The sequence below is a fragment of the Indicator indicator genome, chromosome 37, assembly GCF_027791375.1.
Source record: "Indicator indicator isolate 239-I01 chromosome 37, UM_Iind_1.1, whole genome shotgun sequence".
In the NCBI taxonomy this organism is placed as follows: Eukaryota; Metazoa; Chordata; class Aves; order Piciformes; family Indicatoridae; genus Indicator; species Indicator indicator.
The window spans coordinates 4081751-4102173 of record NC_072046.1 but is presented as its reverse complement, the minus strand read 5'-3'; the positions used below and the strand labels follow the sequence as shown (position 1 = coordinate 4102173).

General features: G+C 57.4%; 1 protein-coding gene across 1 annotated transcript in view; it reads right to left on the bottom strand.

The window, feature by feature from the left end:
- Window positions 1–20423, bottom strand: part of NSF (N-ethylmaleimide sensitive factor, vesicle fusing ATPase) — an 81515-nt gene that overhangs the window by 31020 nt on the left and 30072 nt on the right. The window contains exons 6-8 of the mRNA XM_054396480.1: window positions 19568–19675; window positions 18890–18965; window positions 10561–10716 (exon numbers count right to left, since the gene is read on the bottom strand). Coding sequence (XP_054252455.1) covers window positions 10561–10716; window positions 18890–18965; window positions 19568–19675 — 340 coding nt within the window. The remainder of the gene's footprint in view (window positions 1–10560; window positions 10717–18889; window positions 18966–19567; window positions 19676–20423) is intronic.

Sequence of the window (20423 nt, the reverse complement as noted above, 5' to 3'; positions counted from 1 at the left end):
ATGACAAATTAGGCTGAGCTGGGATTAACAGGAACTGAAGCATGGAATCACAGAGGGGTTTGGGTTGGAAAAGGCCTCCAGGATCACCCAGTCCAGCCAGCAACCCAGCACCACCATGGCCACCAAACCCTGGCCACAAGGGCCATGGCCACAGATTTCTGGAACACCTCCAGGGATGGGGACTCCACCACCTCCCTGGGCAGCCTCTGCCAATTCCTGACCACTCTGGAAGCAAACAAATTTTTCCTCAACTCCAACCTAACCCTCCCCTGGCACAGTTTCAGGTCATTTCCTCTCCTGTCACCTGAGACTAGGGAGCAGAGCCCAACCCCCACCCCACTGCAGCCTCCTCTCAGGAGCTGTAGAGAGCAATGAGGTCTCCTCTCAGCCTCCTCTTCTCCACACTGCACACCCCCAGCTCCCTCAGCTGCTCCTCCCCAGCCCTCTTCTCCAGACCCTTCCCCAGCTCTGTTGCCCTTCTCTGGACCTGCTCCAGCCTCTCAAAGTCCTTCTTGCAGTGAGGAGCCCAAAACTGAACCCAGGATTCAAGCTGTGGCCTCCCCAGTGCCCAGTCCAGGGGCACAATCCCTGCCCTGCTCCTGCTGCCCACACCATTGCTGCTCCAGGCCAGGCTGCTGGAGGCCTTCTTGGCCACCTGGGCACATCCTGGCTCATGTTCACCTCCTCTCACCCAGCACCCCCAGGTCCTATTCAGCCGCTCTGCCCCCAGCCTGGAGCCTTCCTGGGGTTGTTGTGACCCAAGTGCAGCACTCAGCACTTGGCCTTCTTGAACCTCCTCCCACTGGCCTCAGTCCATGGATCCAGCCTGGCCAGGTCCCTCTGCAGAGCCTCCTACCCTCCAGATCACCACTGCCCCCAGCTTGGTGTCATCTGCAGAATCCCTGGGGGTGCCCTGATCTCCTCACCCAGATCATTGATAAAGACATGAAACAGACCTGGCCCAGCACTGAGCCCTGGGGATCACCACTGTGAGCAGCCCCCAGCTGCACTGAACTCCCTTCCCCAGCACTCTCTGGGCCCAGCCAGCAGCCAGAACTTCAGCCCCATCACCATGGCAAATGTTGGACACAAAGCAGCAGGGCAGAGTCCTGAGGCCTGGTGGGAACAGGAGAGCTGCTGGTGCTGCCCAGCCAGGCCAGACCCTGCCTGAGGCACACAGAGGCTGCAGTTCAGCTCTCCCTCCCCACTGCTGCTGAGCCCTCAGAAGGTGCTGAGGCCCAGCAGGGTCTCTCCTCAGGAGGGGAATTCCTCTGCTAAGCACAATCAAAGCATTCTGCAGGGGCTGTGTCACTCAGCTGCTCCTGGGGCTCTGCAGCTCCCCAGCACAGCAGGGACCTGCTTGGCTGTGCACAGCAATCCTGGGGCAGCTTCAGCTCAGGGCAGGCTTCCACCTCCACCCAGGCACAGCCTCCCCACACACACAGCTGCAGGGCTTCTCCCTCAGCCTGTGAGCCCAGCCCAGCCCCCAGCTCAGCCTCACACAATCACAGAAACAGTCAGGTTGGAAAAGACCCTCAGGACCACCAAGCCCAACCACTGACCCTACTCTAAAAGGGTCACCCCTAAACCACATCCCCAAGCACCACATCCAAACCACCTTTAATCACATCCAGGGCTGGTGACTCCACCACCTCCCTGGGCAGCTCCTGCAGCACTGCCCTGCCACCAACAGCAGCAGGACTGGAGGGACTTGTTCTGCTCCGGGTTCAAAGCCCAGGCAGGGCAAGGGCCACCCTGACACCCAAGAGGTTCCCTCCAGGGGCCTCTCACCAGAGACCTTTTCTGACCCCTCAGCTCCTCTGGCACTGCAGAGAACAGAACCAAGTCAGTTAGCTCCTCCTGGGTCTCTGCAAAGAGCTTTCTCCCCACACCTGGGGAGAAATGGTTGGGATCAGCCATTCCAGGCATGCTAAGGAGGCCCTGAGGGAACTTAGAGCAGTGGCAGGACATGGATCATCTCCTGATGGGATGTGATAGAAGCTTTAGAGAAGCTTCCCATGGAATGCTTTGGCTATTCCAACTAAATCCTGGCTCTCAGGAAAAGGGATTTGATTAGAACATATCCAAAGCAATGATGAAGAAGCAGCCAGCACTGCAGCACAGAGCCAAGGTGTGCTGGGCTGCAGCAGGGCAGGAGAGGGGATTCTGCCCCTGGGCTCTGCTCTGCTCAGACCTCACCTCCAATCCTGCCTCCAGCTCTGCTGTCCCCAGCAGGAGAAGGACACAGAGCTGTGGAGTGAGGCCAGAGGAGGCCACAAAGATGCTCCAAGGGCTGGAGCAGCTCTGCTGTGAGGCACAGGCTGAGGGAGCTGGGGGTGTGCAGCCTGGAGAGGAGAAGGCTCCAGGGGGACCTCAGAGCTGCCTGCCAGGACCTGAAGGGATCCTACAGGAAGGCTGCAGAGGAACTTCTCATGAGGGTGTCTGGAGCCAGGGCAAGGGGGAATGGTTTGGAGCTGAGGCAGAGCAGGGTTAGAGTGGAGCTGAGGAAGAAGTTCTGCAGTGTGAGGGTGGTGAGACTCTGGCACAGGCTGCCCAGGGAGGCTGTGGCTGCCTCCTCCCTGGAGGTGTTCAAGGCCAGGCTGGATGAGGCCTTGAGCAGCTGAGTCTGGTTGAGAGGTGTCCCAGGGCTTGGCAGGGGTTGGAGTAGATGATCCCTGAGGTCCCTTCCAGCCTGAGCCATTCCATGGTTCTGTCAATGTCTGTTCCTTCAGAGGAGCTGCAGGGACGTGGCTGATGGAAGAGAAAGTTCATGCAGAGCTGGGGGGGATCAGTGAGCACAGAGCTGATGTCTAGAGCCTGGTCCCACCTGGATGCTACCAGGCAGCAAACTCAGCACATTTGCTGCCTTCCAGCATCCAGCTGGATCCTGCCTGCTCCATGTCAGTTTGAGGCACCCTGCAGATGCCTTGAGGAGCACCTACAGAGTGAGCAAGCAGCAACAGGACAGGGTCCTGGGATGGCTGCTGGGGCCTCCTTCTGCAGCTAGAGCAAACCTGTGCTGCTGATCACTGCTGGTGCTGCCTGGAACTCCCACCACAGCTGCAGCCATGTGAGGGAGGAGCAGAAGCCCTCTCAGCCCCTGGTGATGACTGTGTCCATCAACATAGAGGTGCAGAAACTCCCTGCAGCACAGCTGCTGTGAAGCACCTGCCCCTGCCTCACCTCTGCACCTCACTCTCCCTGTGCTGAGAGCAAACCCTCTGCTTCCCTGGCCAGGCAGGACTCTGGAACCCTCTCCTCACATCACAGACTAAAGGATTTCATTGCCTTGGAAGGGACCCTCCAAGGTCACCTTGCCCAGCCCCCTGCACTCAGCAGGGACACCTCCAACTAGAGCAGGTTGCTCAGGGCCATACTGAGTCTGATCTTGATGATTGCAGGGATGGAGCCTCCACCACCTCCCTGGGCAGCCTGTTCCAGTGTCTCACCACCCTCATGGTGCAGAACTTCCTCCTGATGTCCAATCCAAACCTGCCCTGCTCCAGTTTCAAACCACTGCCCCTTGTCCTCTCACCTTCTGCACAGTCCCTCCCCAGCCTGCCTGCAGGTCCTCTGCAGGTATTGAAATGCAGCTCTAAGGTCTCCCTGGAGCCTTCTCTTCTCCAGGCTGCACAGCCCCAACTCCCTCAGCCTGTCCCCATAGCAGAGCTTCTCCAGCCTCTGATCATCTTTGTGGCCTCCTCTGGACCCTCTCCTGCAGCTCCAGGTCCTTCCTGTGTTGAGGGCTCCAGAGCTGGCCCCAGCCCTGCAGGTGAGGTCTCCCCAGAGCAGAGCAGAGGGGCAGGATCCTCTCTCTCCAGCTCTGGCCATGCTGCTTTGGATGCAGCCCAGGCTGCCCTTGGCCTCCTGTGCTGCCAGTGCCCATTGCTGGCTCCTGTCCAGTTTCTCCCCCCCAGCACTCCAAGTCCCTCTCTGCAGGGCTGCTCTCAATCTCACCACCCCTGCCACTGTCTCCTATTCCCTGTGTGCAGAACCTTTCTGCCCCCACACTGGACAGTGTTCAGACTCAGCTTGCCAGGCGCTGGCTCAGCTCATTTCAGCTCTGCTCCCTTTCCCTCTCAGCAGTGTGGTGTGGACTAAATCCCTGGACACTTCTGGCACAGCTTTGAGCAGGCAGGAGAAAACAGGATACAAGAAACAGCTAAAAGGAATTCCTGAAACCAGCCTGAGACAACTTCCCTCTAGGAAAGGGCAGAAGGTCCCACACGGAGGGTTTGAGAAAACAAATAAAGCAAGAGAGGGAAATGTGGCCTCTGAGAAGGACATAAACAGGCCTTGAACATCTTCACAAACACCCAGGGGAAAACCCAGGCTGGCTGAAGTTACAGGGACATGAAAAGAGGATGGGAAAAACCCACAAAGGTTTAAAGCACGACAAGGAAGGCTCCATCCTGGATGCACTGCAGTGTGGTGCTTCCATGAGCAGCCTGGCAGATGGAACAGGATGCTCCTACCCCAGGTGCCAGCACTCACAGGGACACTGCTGGCAGTGCCCAGCTCAGCTCAGCCCAATGTAACCTGAGGCACAGGTTCCTAAGGAGGGGGAGGGAGCAGGAACTGCAAAACAAGAACCACCCTGAGGACTAAAGAGGCCCAGAGCAGAGCTGCTGCCTGAGCACCACCTCTGAAAGCCTGCCCTGCTTTGGCCAGCACACTGCCAAGCACCACAGGGTGACCAAGGGGAGACAAACAGCAACCAGCAGTGACTCAGTGACCAACAACCCAACAATGACTCCCACCTCAACATGAGGGAGCTGAGCAATGCTCAGCAAGAGCTAAGGGGTGGAGGGCAAGAGGCTGGGGCCAGACTCTGCTCAGTGGTGCCCAGGGACAGCACAAGGGGCAGAGGGCACAAACTGGAACCCAGGAGGTTCCATCTGAACAGGAGGAGAAAATTCTTCAGTGTGAGGGTGCTGGAGGCCTGGAGCAGGCTGCCCAGAGAGGTTGTGGAGTCTCCTTCTCTGGAGAGCTTCCAACCCCCCCTTGGCCATTGTGCTCCTGGGCAAGCTGCTGTGGGTGCCCTGCTGGAGCAAGGGGTAGGACTGGATGAGCTCCAGAGGTCCCTTACAACCCTCCCTCCCCATCCCCAGGCTGGGATTCTGTGATCTAGAGCTTAAGAGAAATGGTTTCTGAAACAACCTTGAGAGCACTGAAGGGAACCAAAGCCAGGCAGGTGCACAAAAGCCTCCCCCCAGAGCACAGAAGGGAACATCTCTGCTGAACTGCTGCAGGGCTGAGAGCAGCCCCTGGAAAGCTCTGACTTTGAAGATGCTCAGACCATCTCCCCTTGTCCTTGTCACATCAGGCCCTGCTCAAAACTCTGTCCCCAGCTTTCTGCTGGGCTCCCTGGGGCACTGAAAGGCCACCAGAAGGTCTCCCTGGAGCCTTCTCCTCTCCAGGCTGAACAAGCCCAGAAGCTGTGGCAAGTTCCTTCCTCCCAAGCATCCCTCACAGGACAGTGAGGTCCTCTGGCTGGCACCAAGCAGGAGTGACCCTTTTTGTTTCCAGCCATCTTCCCCAATCCTCATCCAAGTGAAGATTTCTTTCCACCTGGCAGGCCCAGAACAGTTAAGGGCCAAGCAGCAGGTGAAAGCCAACAAAGCCAGCAGCATCCCCAATGGCTGCAGTGCTGCAGAGCTCCTGCAAACCACCCCAAAGCTGCAGCCTGAACAACACTCAGCTGCAAGTGAGGAAGGTCTCTGACCATGGCTCACAGTGCCTTGAGCCCTCCACCCTCTGCCCTCCAGCATTCCCCAGCTGAATCCTAACCCTGGCACTTCTTTATTACCAATATTATTTGCTTCCAGGGGGATCAGCTCTCTGCAGAGCCACACAAGCCCAAAGCTCCCCCAGCAGAGGTGGCAGCTAAAGTGTGGGTAGGGTCCAGTGCCCCTCTCCAGGGCAGCCATGAGGGAGCTCTGGCAGGGTTTAAGGAGCAGCTGAAGTGACCTAAGATTTCTTTTCTTGGACAGATCAGGAGTCTTGTTTGCAGCCTTGCCCGAGCTGGTTAGCTACCTCTGATTTGTGTGCTCCAAGCCCAGGACATGCATCCAAAGCAGTGTGGCCAGAGATGCAGAGGGGATTCTGCTTCTCTGCTCTGGGAAACCCCAACTGCAGTGCTGTGTCCAGCTGTGGGGCCCTTGACACAAGAGAGACATGGAGCTGATGGAGAGGGGCCAGAGGAGGCCACAAAAGTGATCCAAGGGCTGGAGAACCTCTGCTATGGGGACAGGCTGAGGGAGCTGGGGCTGTTCAGCCTGGGGAAGGCTTCAGAAAGACCTTAGAGAAACCTTCCAGGACCTGAAGGGGCTACAAGAAGGCTGCAGAGAGACTGTTCCCAAAGGCCTGCAGGGACAGGACCAGGGGCAATGGTTTGAAATGAGAGCAGAGCAGATTGAGATTGGATGTGAGGAACAAGTTCTGCACCAGGAGGCTGCTGCAACACTGCAACAGGTTGTCCAGGGAGGTGGTTGAGGTCCCATCCCTGGAGATATTCAAGGTGAGGCTCCACAAGGCTCTGGGCAACCTGATCTGGTGGAGGATGTCCCTGCTGCCTGCAGGGGGTTGGACTGGATGAGCTTTGGAGGTCCCTTCCAGCCCAGAGCATTCTGTGATTCTCTGATTCATTATCAGGACACTTCCTGGACCATCAGGGCTGTGACTCTTCCCTCTGCTCAGCACCTGTGGGATCTGATGTCCAGTTTGGGGCTCCTTAGGGCAGGCAAAACAGGGCCAGACAGGTGGGAGTCCAGGGGAGACCACCACAATGGTCAGGGGCTGCTTTGAGCAGGTGCTCCAGAGAAGAACCTACCAAAGGATCCTTCCAGTCTGGAGTATTCTGTGATGTGGTGGTTCAGTGAACAACCCAACCCCTTCCATGAGTCCATGGCTCCCTGGAAGTTAGATGAAGCACTCCCAAACCCTGGGTGATTTCTGAGGGGTCTGCAGAGCCTCCCTGCAGCCACTGACAGGAATATTTCTTGCACATGGCATGGGAGCTGCAGCCTGTGAGCACAGGGCCAGCCCCAGCCAGGGGTGAGCAGTAGAGCATCAGGGAGCAGGCAAATTCCTTCTTTTCCTTTCCCAATAAATCACATCCAAAGCTGAGCAGCTGTCAGGCTGACATTTCAGAGCTGAAATATAGTTCAGAGCAAGTTCTAACGAAGGCACAGAAAATGAATGTCAGAAAGTTTTGGTTTTTTTCACATTTCAGAGGAGCTCTTCAGCCCTGGGGTTACTCAGAGGGCTGGGAGCTCTCTTTGGAGTCAGCTGCTGAGCAGAGAAGAGCTCCTTTGTGCAGCCCTGGGTGTAAACAGGCAGCAGCAGGGCTAGCTGTGCTCCTGCAAACAGCATGGCACACCTTGAATTCATTGCCCAGGGGAATCCAAATACCTGTGGGCCTCCAGACAACCTTCTTCTTCCTGTATGAAGCAACACCAATTACCCAGAGGAACCACCTGAGCAGCACACCCTGCAGAGCAGCTCCACAGCCTCACCCCGCAGCCAGCACACTGCCTGACCTTCTCCAGAGGGTTTCTGACCTTCTCCAGAGGTTCCTGATGGAGCTGCAGGTCCTGCCCAGCACAGGCAGCCCTGCAGGATGCCTGCATCCAGAGCTGGCTGTCAGGTTCAGTCAGCTCATGCCAGCAGCAAGGGAACACAGCCCCAGCCTGGCACACGACTGCTCTGCATGCTGCCAGCTCACCCCCAGCCAGGGAAGGTGAGGAGGTGAAGCCACAGCAGATGAGAACAGCCTCTAATTATCTCCTCTCTGGACACATTTCCCATCACAGCCCAGTGGCACTGATGAGACCTCCCAAAGCCTGAATCTTTCTCCTCCAGACATGGTCCCAGCCAAGGGCTGCACTGCAGCCATGGCCACGTCTGAGAGCTGCAGCAAAGGGCAGAAGAATGCCCAGGAGGGGCCAGCAGGGAGCCCCTGGCCAGCTGCAGCCACAGGCCTGGCCACAGCACTGGCTGGGCACAAGACTTTCTCTCCACAGCCAGCCCCATGTCCCTCATTTCCTCCCTCTGCAGAGCAGCTCAACATTGAACTCCTGGAAGGATCTGAGCCTCTCCAGCAGAGGCAGAGGCAGGACATGGCCAGAGCTGCAAACAGCAAGAGAACCAAGAGCAGCCCCAGGGGCCTCAGCTAGGGACCCATGGGACTGAAGAGAATGGAGCGGGGCCTGGGCTGAGCCTGCAGGGCCTGGGCTGAGCCTGCAGGGCCTGGGCTGAGCCTGCAGGGCCTGCTCAGTGCAGCCAGCAGGGCTAGGGAGGTTGTCCTCCCCCTCCAGTCTGCCCTGGTGAGCCCACACCTGGAGTATTCTGGCCACTTTGGGGCTTCCCAGTCCAAGAGGGACAGGGATCTGCTGGAGAGAGTCCAGTGGAGGCTACAAGGATGATTCAGGGACTTGAACATCTCTGCTGTGAGGAAAGGCTGAGAGCCCTGGGGCTGTTTAGTCTGTAGAGGAGAAGGCTGAGAGGGATCTGATCAATGTTTATCAATACCTGGGGGTCAGGATGAAGGTGCCAGGCTCAGGCTCTTGTCAGTGGTGCCCAGTGATAGGACAAGGAACATCAGGGACAAGCTGGAACCCAGGAGGTTCCATCTGGACAGGAGGAGAAACTTCTTTGGTGTGTGGGTGCTGGAGGCCTGCAGCAGGCTGCCTCACCTGGATGTGTTCCTGTGTGCCCTACCCTGGGTGACCCTGCTCTGGATGAGCTCTGGAGGTCCCTTCCAACCTCCACCATTCTGTGATTCTGGGATTCCCTGCAAGTGTAGAAACCACTGAGGAAAGGCCCTGACAGACCTCACAGGGGAGTTCACTCCCAGCTGAACTCCACCAGCACTGCCAGCAGCCACATTTCACACAGCCACACACAAACAGGACGTGTGGGTTGCTGGAAATCTGCTTTGTAATCAAGAACCTTGATTGCTTCCCTTGTGGGGAGAGGGAAGGTGGGTCAGGAAACATAAACATGGGCAGGAATTCCACAGCCAGGGATTCCAAGGTGAGATCTGAGCCCACAGAGATCATGTTCAGGGAAGGAGGAGCAGCTCCAACACCCCCAGCAGCCTTCTGTGACAGAATCAGACACCTGCAGCTGCAGAGTGCTGACCAAACATGAAAGGCAGCAGCACCTCTCTGCCTGCCAGCTCTTGTTTACAGGCTGCTGGGGCTGCCTGCCCTCCCCCTCCCCAGAACAAAGCTGTATTTGGAGTCAGCACTTGGGTTTCACAGCCCCCAAGATGTGGCACTGCCTGGGCACCCTCACAAGCACTGCCACTATGACCAAGCACAGCTCACACCAGAACCCAGCCCTGGCAGAGGGACAGAGGCTTACAGTGCAGGGGTCAGGCCAGCAGGGCTGCAGATGCCACCAAGCTGAGAGGCCTGGTTGACATTCTGGGATGAAGGGATCCATCCAGAGTCACTTGGGCAGGCTGCAGATCTGGGCCCAAGCCAACCTCATAAAGTTCAGCAAGGCCAAAGGCAAGGTCCTGTGCCTGGGTCAGGGCAATGCTAAGCACAAATCCAGGCTGGGGGACAAATGGCTCAAGAGCAGTGCTGAGGGTGACCTTGTGCACCTGAGGTGTCAGGTGGTGACAAACTCCCCAGGAGCCAGCAATGGTCACAGAGAGGGCAGCAGGACAGGGAGGGGATCCTGCCCTCTGCTCAGACCCCACCTGCAGCACTGCCTCCAGTCCTGGGCCCCCCAGAACAAGAAGGACCTGGAGCTGCTGCAGAGGGTCCAGGGTAGGCCAGAGAGATGATCAGAGGGCTGCAGAACCTCTGCTATGGGGACAGGCTGGGAGGGTTGGGGCTGTTCAGCCTGGAGAAGAGAAGGCTCCAGGGAAAGCTCAGAGCAACCTTCCAGTACCTGAAGGGCTCCAGGAGAGCTTGGGAGGGACTCTGGACAAGGGCTGGGAGTGACAGGATGAGGGACAATGGCTTTGAGCTTGAGGAGGGCAGATTGAGACTGGAGAGGAGGAAGAAATTCTTTCCAGTGAGGGTAGGGAGACACTGGCACAGGTTGCCCAGGGAGGTTGTGGCTGTCCCCTCCCTGGAGGTGTTCAAGGCCAGGCTGGATGAGGCCTGGATGAGGCAGGGGGTTGGAGCTGGATGATCTTTAAGGTCCCTTCCAACCCAACTCTGTGAGAGAATTTGCTCAGAGTTCACACACAGTCCCTTGCCAGCAGGTCATGAGCAGGGACCAGGACTCCTTAGTCCCACTGCTAGCAGCCAATGAAGCTCTTCAAAGAACAGGCAGGACCTGAGTTGCCAGAGGAGCAGCCAGGCAGATCCTGTGCTCCCTCATCAGACACTTCCTGCAGGGTGGAGCAGTCCTGCTGCTCCCCTGCCCCCCTCCAGCCATGTCCCCGAGTGTGAAATCCAGGAGCAACAGCAGCGAAAAGGCTTCCTGGGGCTGGGAGGTCTGTAGCAGCAGGGAAGGCAGAGCCTCAGCAGGGTGTTAGGTGGTGACCCAGCAGTGGGAGAGGCCAGGCCCTGCCCTGTGCCCCCAGCCCACACTCACCCATCTGCTCCACGATCTCCGGGGGGAAGACTCTGGAGGCGAAGGCTCTGCGGAAGATGTCGGAGAACTCCTTGTCCAGGCCCCCGATGCCCATCCTCTCGAAGTTCCAGTCAGGGTTGATGATGGACTGCCTGTTCTCCTTGGTCTTGGATTTGCCTGCCAAACAAAGGCCAGGGTTCAAAGGGCTGCAGGAGTTCATTGGCAGAAGCACAAAGGAAAGGCCTGCAGGGGCCAGGGAGAGCCCCAGGGGGACCAGCAGCTTGTCCCAGGCTATTGTGACCTCTGATCCTCTTCCACTTCCCTCTGGCTCTCTCTGCCCAAGGGAGAGCACAGCCAAAGCTCTCTCTCTCTTCTCTCCACCTCAGGATGTGTGCTCTTGTGGCTGTGCAGCCATTCAGGGAGACCTGGACAGGCTGAGGGCTGGGCAGAGAGGAACCTACTGAGGTTCAACAGGGAGGAGTGCAGAGTCCTGCACCTGGGCAGGAAGAATAAACTGCAGCAGGACAGGTAGGGAGAGGATCTGCTGGAGAGCAGCCCCAAGGAGGGGGACCTGGGAGTGCTGCTGGGCAGAAGTTCTGCATGGCACAGCAATGTGCCCTGGTGGCCAAGAATGCCAAGGGGGTCCTGGGTGCACTAAGAGGAGCCCAGCAGAGCCAGGGAGGTTCTCCTCCTCCTCTACTCTGCCCTGCTGAGACCTCTCCTGGAATATTGCATCCAGTTCTGGGCTCCCCAGTTCAGGAGGGACAGGGATCTGCTGGAGAGAGTCCAAGGGAGGGCTACAAGGATGCTGAAGGGCCTGGAGCAGTGCCTGGGGAGGAGAGGCTGAGAGCCCTGGGGGTGGTTCAGTCTGCAGAGGAGAAGTCTGAGAGGGGATCTGCTCAATGTCTATCAATAGCTGAGGGCTGGGGGTCAGGAAGGGGACAGGGACAGGGACAGGGACAGGGACAGGGACAGGGACAGGCTCTGCTCAGTTGTGCCCTGGGATAGGACAAGGGGCAAGGGATGGAAACTGCAGCACAGGAGGTTCCACCTCAACATGAGGAGGAACTTCTGCACTGGGAGGGTCACAGAGCCCTGGAGCAGGCTGCCCAGAGGGGTTGTGGAGTCTCTTCCTCTGGAGACTTTCAAGTCCCATCTGGATGTGTTCCTGTGTGACCTGTGCTGGATTCTATGGTCCTGCTCTGGCAGGGGGTGGGACTGGAAGATCTCCAGAGGTCCCTTCCAACCCCTGACATCCTGTGAGCTGTGATCTGTGAGCCTGTGGTTTGTGGGGCAGAGGCTTTCTCCTGGCCTTGGCTGGCAGTAAATTTCCAGCTGCACCACAGGGCTGTGGAAGCCTGCAGTAGGCCTGGCTCTAGCGGGGGGAGGAGGGGGGCAGCTTGGGCTGCTCTTGGGCCTGCTGAGACTGAGTGGAGGTTTTTGGAAGTCTCCGGAAGGTGCTGGTAGGTCCAGGTGAAGACCTGAGCCTGATTTGTGAGTGTACTCATTTCACCTGAGTGCCTTTTGCATATATTTGTAAACAGAATTCCCATCTAAACTTCCAATCCAGTGCAGAGCATTTTGATTTCACTCCTTGGGAAGGGGTAAAATATCTTCTCTGTCCCTTGGCCCTGGGCAGCTCGTGGCTCAAAACCTGGACACCAACAGAGCACAGCAGGATGAGAGCAAACAGAAGCACAAACACCAGAACAGACCCAGCAGGACACAGCTGTGGCCAGCTCCATGCTTCAGCAGCTGGAGGCAGGGGGATGCAGCAGAAGAGGCCATGGGCAGCAGAGCTGAGACTCAGCTTGCTCAGTGATGTTCCCAACCCTCCAACCATCCTCTTCAGGGAGCTCTTCAGCCCCTGGGTATTTCAGAGCCCACAGCAGATTCCTCTGGCACAAGCCTGGCCCCATGCCAGAGTGCCCTACAGCACCTAGCTCCCCATGGCTGCTGCACCACCAAAGCCCTCCCTCAGTGCCAGCTCCTGCCAGCTCCATTCCATGTCCCCTACACCTTCTATGTGAAGGGGCAGGAAAAGGTTTCAGTATCTGGGGCCAGGCTCTGCTCAGTGCTCCCCAGGCACAGGACAAGAGGCAATGAATCATAGAATCAACAAGGTTGGAAAAGACCTCAGAGGTCATCAAGTCCAACCTATCACCCAGCACCTCCTGACTAACTAAACCCTGGCTTCAAGTGCCACATCCAATCCAATGGACACAAACCTGGACAAAGGAAGTTCCATCTGAACTCCTGACTGTGAGTGTGACAGAGCCCTGGAGCAGGCTGCCCAGAGAGGTGAAGTCTCCATCCCTGGAGATCTTCAAGCCCCACCTGGATGTGTTCCTGGGTGACCCTGCTCTGGCAGGGGAGTTGGGCTCCATCTCCAGTGGTCCCTTCCAACCCCACCACTCTGATCTGCTCTCTTTCAGGTCCCTGGGATGCTAACAGGCTTGCCCTGGCTCCTCCCCTCAGTCATGCCTTCTCCAGACAGAGCAGTCCCTTCCTTGGGCAGCAGCTGCTCCACACTGCAGCACTCCTGCTCTCCTCTCAGGCTTCTCCATTCCTCCTGCAGCTTTTGACAGGGGGGGAGACCAGAACCACCCCCACTGTGCTCTGTGTCTGCAACACAGGCACAGAACTGGGTCCTGTTCCTGCTCCTCAGGAGCAAGGTGCAGGCACTGTGAGTAACTCTGAGCAGCACTTCCTTGGAACCACCACAGCAGGGCCCTTGGCCCAGCACTGCCAGCAGTGCTCTCCCCCACACCTCCTCTCCTCTCACTGGGTTTCCTCTGCTGCTCTCAGTGCCTAAGCCCCACTGAGTTTTGCCACCTCAGCCCTCACTCTTTTCCCAGCATTCAACAACTGGAATGAAAAGCAAAGGCCCCAGCAGAGGTTCAGCCTGAACTCCACTGGCACCAGCCACATACTTCTGCCCTTTCCCCACTCATCTGCTCATGCCAGGACCTCTCCTCTTACAGACCTCTGCTTTAATTCTTTCCAGAGAAACTCCAGTAAGAATTTTGCTGGAGGAGCTCTGGAGCCGAAGCAGGTGGTGTCAGGAACAAGCTCTTCAGCAGGAGCTGCTGGAACACTGCAATAGGTTGCCCAGGGAGGTGGCTGAGGTCCCATCCCTGGAGATATTCAAGGTGAGGCTCCACAAGGCCCTGGGCAGCCTGCTCTACTGAGGATGTCCCTGCTGCCTGCAGGGGGCTGCACTGGATGAGCTTTGGAGGTCCTTTCCAACTCAGACCATTCTGTGGTGCTATGTCAGCCTTGTGCCTGCGCCTTCTGACCCAGGCAGTGAGCTCTGGTGGGCCCAGGAGGCAGACCCCAGGCTGGCCCTGCCAGCCCAGCAGCTCTGTCCAGACACTCACTGCAGCAGGTTGCCCAGGGAGGTGGCTGAGGCCTCTTCCCTGGGGATATTCAAGGTGATGCTCAACAGGGCTCCTGGCAGCCTGATCTAGGGGAGGATGTCCCTGCTGACTGCAGGGGGCTGCACTGGATGAGCTTTGGAGGCCCCTTCCAACCCAAACCATTCTGTGATTCTGTGACTGACACCCACTGAGTCCCCCCCACTGTGATTCACCCCCAGCTGCACCCTCTGGTGATTGTTTTGTGCACAGCTTTCAGGTTCACAGCTCTGCAGCTCTCCAGAGCTTCAGCTCATCCCCCTCCTGCCAGCCCTCAGCCACAAGAGCAGCTCCAAGCAAGGTTACCCAAGCCAGCTCTGAGGGCAGCAGGTCCCTCAGCACTCAGAGGGATAAAAGCCAAGCTTGGTAAAACATCCCTGGTCCTGTTGCTGGTTGTTCCACAACCTCTCCTAGAGCTACTCCATCCCTGGAGACATTCAAGGTCAGGCTTGGTGTGGCCCTGTTTGAGGGACAACCTAGATTTGGGTTGGACATAGGAGGAAGTTCTGCACAGTGAGGCTGGGGAGACACTGGAACAGGCTGCCAGGGAGGTGGTGGAGGCTCCATCCCTGCAGACATTCAAGGTCAGGCTTGGTGTGGCCCTGGGCCCTGCTCTAGCTGGAGGTGTCCCTGCTGAGTGCAGGGGGCTGCACAAGGTGACCTTGGAGGGTCCCTTCCCTGCAGTCTATGACCCATGACACTCTCCCTGGTCAGATCAACAGCTGCAGAGGACATTCAGAGGCATCTCTGTGCTCAGCTCCCAGGGAAGCCAACAGCAGAAGGCAAACCCAGAGCAGAAGCAGAGTCTCTGAAAATTATCCTAAGCTGCTTCAGGAATGGATGTCCTCTGTTCTCCTGGACTGACACAGAGCATTACAGGATTGGCTCTGGGAACTTTTCTCTCCCTCCATTTCTGACCAGGCCAGGCTGGATCTATGGGAGGAGGTTCAAGAAGGCCAAGTGCTGGGTCCTGCACTTGGGTCACAACAACCCCAGGAAGGCTCCAGGCTGGGGGCAGAGTGGCTGGGAACTGCCAGGCAGAAAAGGACCTGGGGGTGCTGGGTGAGAGGAGGTGAACATGAGCCAGGATGTGCCCAGGTGGCCAAGAAGGCCTCCAGCAGCCTGGCCTGGAGCAGCAATGGTGTGGGCAGCAGGAGCAGGGCAGGGATTGTGCCCCTGGACTGGGCACTGGGGAGGCCACAGCTTGAATCCTGGGGTCAGTTTTGGGCTCCTCACTGCCAGAAGGACATTGAGAGGCTGGAGCAGGTCCAGAGAAGGGCAACAGAGCTGGGGAAGGGTCTGGAGAAGAGGGCTGGGGAGGAGCAGCTGAGGGAGCTGGGGGTGTTTAGTGTGGAGAAGAGGAGGCTGAGAGGAGACCTCATTGCTCCCTGTGAAAGGAGGCTGAAGCCAGGTGGGGGCTGGGCTCTTCTCCCTAGGGTCAGGTCATAGAAGGACAGGAAATGGCCTCAGGTTGCTCCAGGTGTGATGGTTTGAAACTGTCTTTTTTTTATTTGCAAAGTTCAAACAGAGAAAGCAAAAGAGTGTAAATAAAGTCACTATTGGGTGTAAGACAGCAAAACACCTGGACTCCACCTCACTTCCCACTGCAGGAATCATGGAATCATGGAATGCTTTGGGTTGGAAGGGACCTCAGAGATCATCCAGTTCCAACCCCCCTGCCATGGGCAGGGACACCTCCCACTAGCCCAGGTCCAACCTGGCCTTGAACACCTTCAGGGAGGGGGCATCCAGAACCTCCCTGGGCAACCTGTTCCAGTTAGGAAAACAACCAAGGCCGTGGCTGCAGCTGGCAGCACAGGGAGCAGCTGGGGGCTGTGCCCAGCTCGCTGCAGGGCAGCTGGCAGCAGCTGCTTCACTTCTGCTGCTTTGTTCTCTGCTGGCTGCAGCACAGCTCAGAGCTCAGGCAGGGCTGTTCCTCCTGCTGCAGAGCTTGGCCTACACTACCCTCTTCTGGCTGCATCTGATCCCAGCTCAGCTGCTGCAGGCTGAATGAGCCCCCCTGGGGCTGCAGCCCCCTCCTGCTGCTGCCCACGAACACAACCTGCTGGGTGTGATCCTCTGCATGGACCACAGCCAGGCCTCTGCTGCAGGCACAGCCCAGGGACACCTTCATCTCCTCTCACCATTTAATTATTCAGGACTCCATGAGTCTCCAGGGGCTCCCAGAGCAGCTGAAGTGGCTCTGCCTGGGATGAATGAGGAGATGAGCAGCACCCTGCCAGTAGGAAACTGAGGCACAGGAGGCTCTGGCCTCATCTGCAGGCCACGAGGGGCACAGGGGGTGAAGGATTCCTACCTCCAGGCAATCAGCTCTCCCTCAGGACCACCCCTCACCCCTCCCTGTGCTCTCAGGGGGATCACAGCCACCACACCTGGCTTTGAACATCGACCCAGGACAACACCAGGGTTTGCTGGGATGCAGTGGTTGGGTTCTGCTCATGCCCACCTCAGGCTGCCCTGGCAGAACTGTGACAAATAAAGGGACTGCAACCAGCAACATGAGCCAGGCTGTGCCCAGGGGACCAAGAAGGCAACCAGCATCCTGGCCTGGATCAGCAATGGTGTGGGCAGCAGGGGCAGGGCAGGGATTGTGCCCCTGGACTGGGTGCTGGTGAGGGCACACCTGGAACCTTGGGTTCAGTTTTGGGCCTCTCACTCCTGGAGCTGGCTGCCAGGGGCTGGAATCACAGCCAGGGGACAGCAGCAGCAGCAGCAGGGAGAGCCTTGCAGCCACAGGTGTGGGACATCTCCTCCCCTCTGTGACACTGCTAAGAGAAGGGAGAGCCAGGCTAGCAGGTGGGGTGTCCTGCAGGACAGCTGCCATGGTGCCAAAGCACCCAGACCCTCACTGCCCACTTTGAGGCCCACATCCCCACCAGACATGCAGGTGGCTCTGAGCACACAGCAGGTTCCTCCCCACACCCATTTCATTCTCAACAGATGTATGCAGGACACATCAATTCCTCCATGACTGCTTTGCCAGTGAAGGCTGAAACTGTACCAGAGAACTGCTTGCTTGAGGCTTCAGAAGCTGTCTGTAAGACAAAGCTGGGTCCAAAACCCTGCTGTAAGCAGGCAAACCCCCACAGCATGGAGGTTGCTGCATGGGCTGGCTGCTGCAGCTGCCACCAGTTCCTGAAGAGCAGGGCTGCCAGAAGGCAAAGAAACTGAAGTGCACCTCCAAGCTCTCCTCTCTCCTTGAGACCTGCTCAGAGCTGGGATCTTCAGTTCTGTGCTTGCTTGGACGTTTTGGCCACACACTGAAAAACTTCACAGAACTCTGAATGACAGAGTGTCAGGGGTGGGAAGGGACCTCCAGAGCTCACCCAGCCCAACCCCTGCCAGAGCAGCACCACCCAGGGCAGGGCACACAGAACACATCCAGGGGGGTTGGAAGCTCTCCAGAGCAGGAGACTCCACAACCTCTCTGGGCAGCCTGCTCCAGGCCTCCAGCACCCTCACAGGGACAAAGTTTTCCTTCCTGTTTCCCTGGCACCTCCTCTGCTCCAGCTTGCCCCCAGTGCCCCTTGTGCTGTGCTTGGCCATCCCTGAGCAGAGCCTGGCTCCAGCCCTGCACATCTTTATCCCCAGCCATGAGGGCAGCCCTCAGGCTCCTCTGCTCCAAGCAGCCTCAGCTCCCTCAGCCTGGCCTCCCAGGAGATGTTCCTCTGCCTGCAGCATCCTCTCACTTCCCCTTTTCCCCACTGCCTTAATTCAGGCACAGAGGTGTTGTCTTGTTGGTGTCCCTGGAACATCCCTCTCTGGTTCAGCCAGGGAAGCTCCTGCTCCCTGGTGCCTCCCTACCACAGGCCATGAGGTGCAGCTTCATTTCTCTGCTCTTGTCAGAATCTCTCAGTCACACTCACTGTATTTCAGACACCCTGTGGTGCTAAGCATGGTACAGAGCCCCCCAGCACCGCCCCAGATGTTGGGCAGCTGTGGAGCTTCACACCAGGAGGACATTGCCTCTCACAGAGCCTCTCTTCAGGAGCAGTGAGGTCTGCTGCAGGGATGAAGTCTTCTCAGTCCTGAGCACCTACAAACTGCTGTCAAAAGGGCCTGGCAGCTTCACAGAACACAAAATATTTGGGTTGAACAGGACCTTTCAAGCTCATCCAGGGCAACCCCCTGCAGCCAGCAGGGACAGCCCCAACCACAGCAGGTTGCTCACAGCCCCAAACAACCTCCCCTGCAATGGTGCCAGCCATGGGGCAGCTCCCAGCTCTCTGCCCAGCCTGGGCCAGGCTCTGCCCACCCTCAGTCTCAAACATTTCTCCCTTCTCTCCACTCCCAATCTCCCTCTTTCACTTCCCAACCATCCCCCCTTGTCCTGTCACCTCAGGCCCTGCTCAAAACTCTGTCCCCAGCTTTCTGCTGGGCCCTTGAAGCACTGAGAGGCCACCAGAAGGTCTCCCTGGAGCCTTCTCCTCTCCAGGCTGCCCAAGCCCAACTCTCTCAGCCTGGCCTCCCAGCAGAGGGCTTCCAGCCCTGCCAGCATTGCTGTGGCCTCCTCTGGCCCTGCTGCACCAGGTCCCTGTCTGCTGTGCTGAGGGCTCCAGAGCTGCCCCAGCACTGCAGGGGAGGTCTCAGCAGAGCACAGCAGAGGAGCAGAATCCCCTCCCTTGACCTGCTGACTCATATCCAGCTCTTCATCCTCCAGTCTCCCCAGGGCCAAGGGTTGCTCTTCATCCCTTCCTCCATCTCCCAGTCTTTGACACCAGGGTTGCCCCAATTCCTAAGAATTCCTAGGGGATGATCAGTGCAGCCATCTGCTAACCAGATCCCCTTCTGGGCTGCAGCCTGCAGTGCAAGAGGCCAGCTGATGGACCCAGGGAGGCCAGCTCTGAGGCACAGGAGGGCTGAGGAGCAGCCACCTGCAGCACTGCCCATGCCCCAGCCACAGCAGCACTCACCTATCAGATTGAGAGAGGAGTTCTCAGCTTTCTCAAAGGCAACCTGACTGTTCCCAAGGACCAAGCCAACCTCGATCTGCAAAAGGGAGGGAAACAAAGAATGTCCTGAAGGCTTCAGGCTCAGCTTCAGATTGCTCCTCAAGCATCTTGAAAGACAAGGAACAGCAGCAAAAGCTCCAGCACAGGAGTCAGTGGGAAGAATGTGAAACACCAGCACCTCCTACAACCACCAGCAGGGAATGCAGGAGGTCACTGGGTGTAAGAATTTGGCTTTTTGAAGTGATTTGTTTAGTTCAAACCCAAGCAATCTATTTCAGCAAGGTCTAGCAAGTGAAGAGACTCAAATCATGTTCCTTCTGCTGAAGGAAAGATCCAAACTGAACATATCTGGAGGACAAAAAGGCTTAGGAGAGGCTGTTCCCAGGAATTAGCACACAGAGAACAAAAGCTACTCCTCAAGATGGGTTCCAGCCCTGCACTTCAGAGGCTGCAGTACACAAGCACAGGAGGCTGCATTCAGCTGCAGCTTCATCTCCTGAGGCAAAAGATGCAGCCAGGTGAAACCTCTGTGCACCCTCTCCAAAGGCAGCTACCCAAAAGTCCTCCCTGCAGCCAGTCCTGATCAGTGCTGCAGTCTCTGCAGTGCCCAGGGTAGGAGCAGGGGTACTGGGAGCCTACCTTCTGCTTTTTGTTAGCTCCAGACTCCCCTTTGAGGATGCTGGGGTCCATAGCTTCCATGTCCTTCACCAGGAGGCCAAAGAGTTTGTCATTGAAGCTGAACACCAGCTGTGGAGAGAAAACAGAGCAGGGGATCTGACCTCATTCAAAAGCTGAGAGGGACCTTGACAAGGCCACCAAGGTCTGAAGAGAAAGAGCCCTGAAGATTAAGTTTAGCAGCCAACAATTCCCTGCAGCCTTCACCCTGTACAGGTCTGGGGCACTCCCCATGAAGGTGGTGAGACACTGGCACAGGTTGCCCAGGGAGGTGGTGGAAGCCTCATCCCTGGAGGGTTTTAAGGCCAGGCTGGATGTGGCTCTGAGCAACCTGCTGTGGTGTGAGGTATCCCTGCCCATGGCAGAGGTTTGGAACTGGGTGAGCCTTGAGGTCCCTTCTATGAGGAGGGACTTTTTAGGCTATCAGGTAGTGATAGGACTGAATAGGATAATGATAGGATAGAATAAAGCTGGAAGTGGGGAGATTCAGGCTGGATATGAGGAAGAAGTTCTTATCCATGAGAGTGGTGAGAGCCTGGAATGGGTTGTGCAGGGAGGTGGTTGAGGCTCCATCCCTGGAGGTGTCTAAGGCCAGGCTGGATGAGGCTCTGGCCAGCCTGATGTAGTGTGAGGTGTCCCTGGCCATGGCAGGGGGGTTGGAACTGGCTGAGCCTTGTGGTCCCTTCCAACCCTGACTGGTTCCATGATTCTATGAACATGTTCCTTCCATGTCCTGCACTTAACAGTAACACAGCAGAAGTGGCAGAACCTGAGGACAACTGGCAACACTCACAGAAACCCTCTCCCTCCAGAAAAAGCT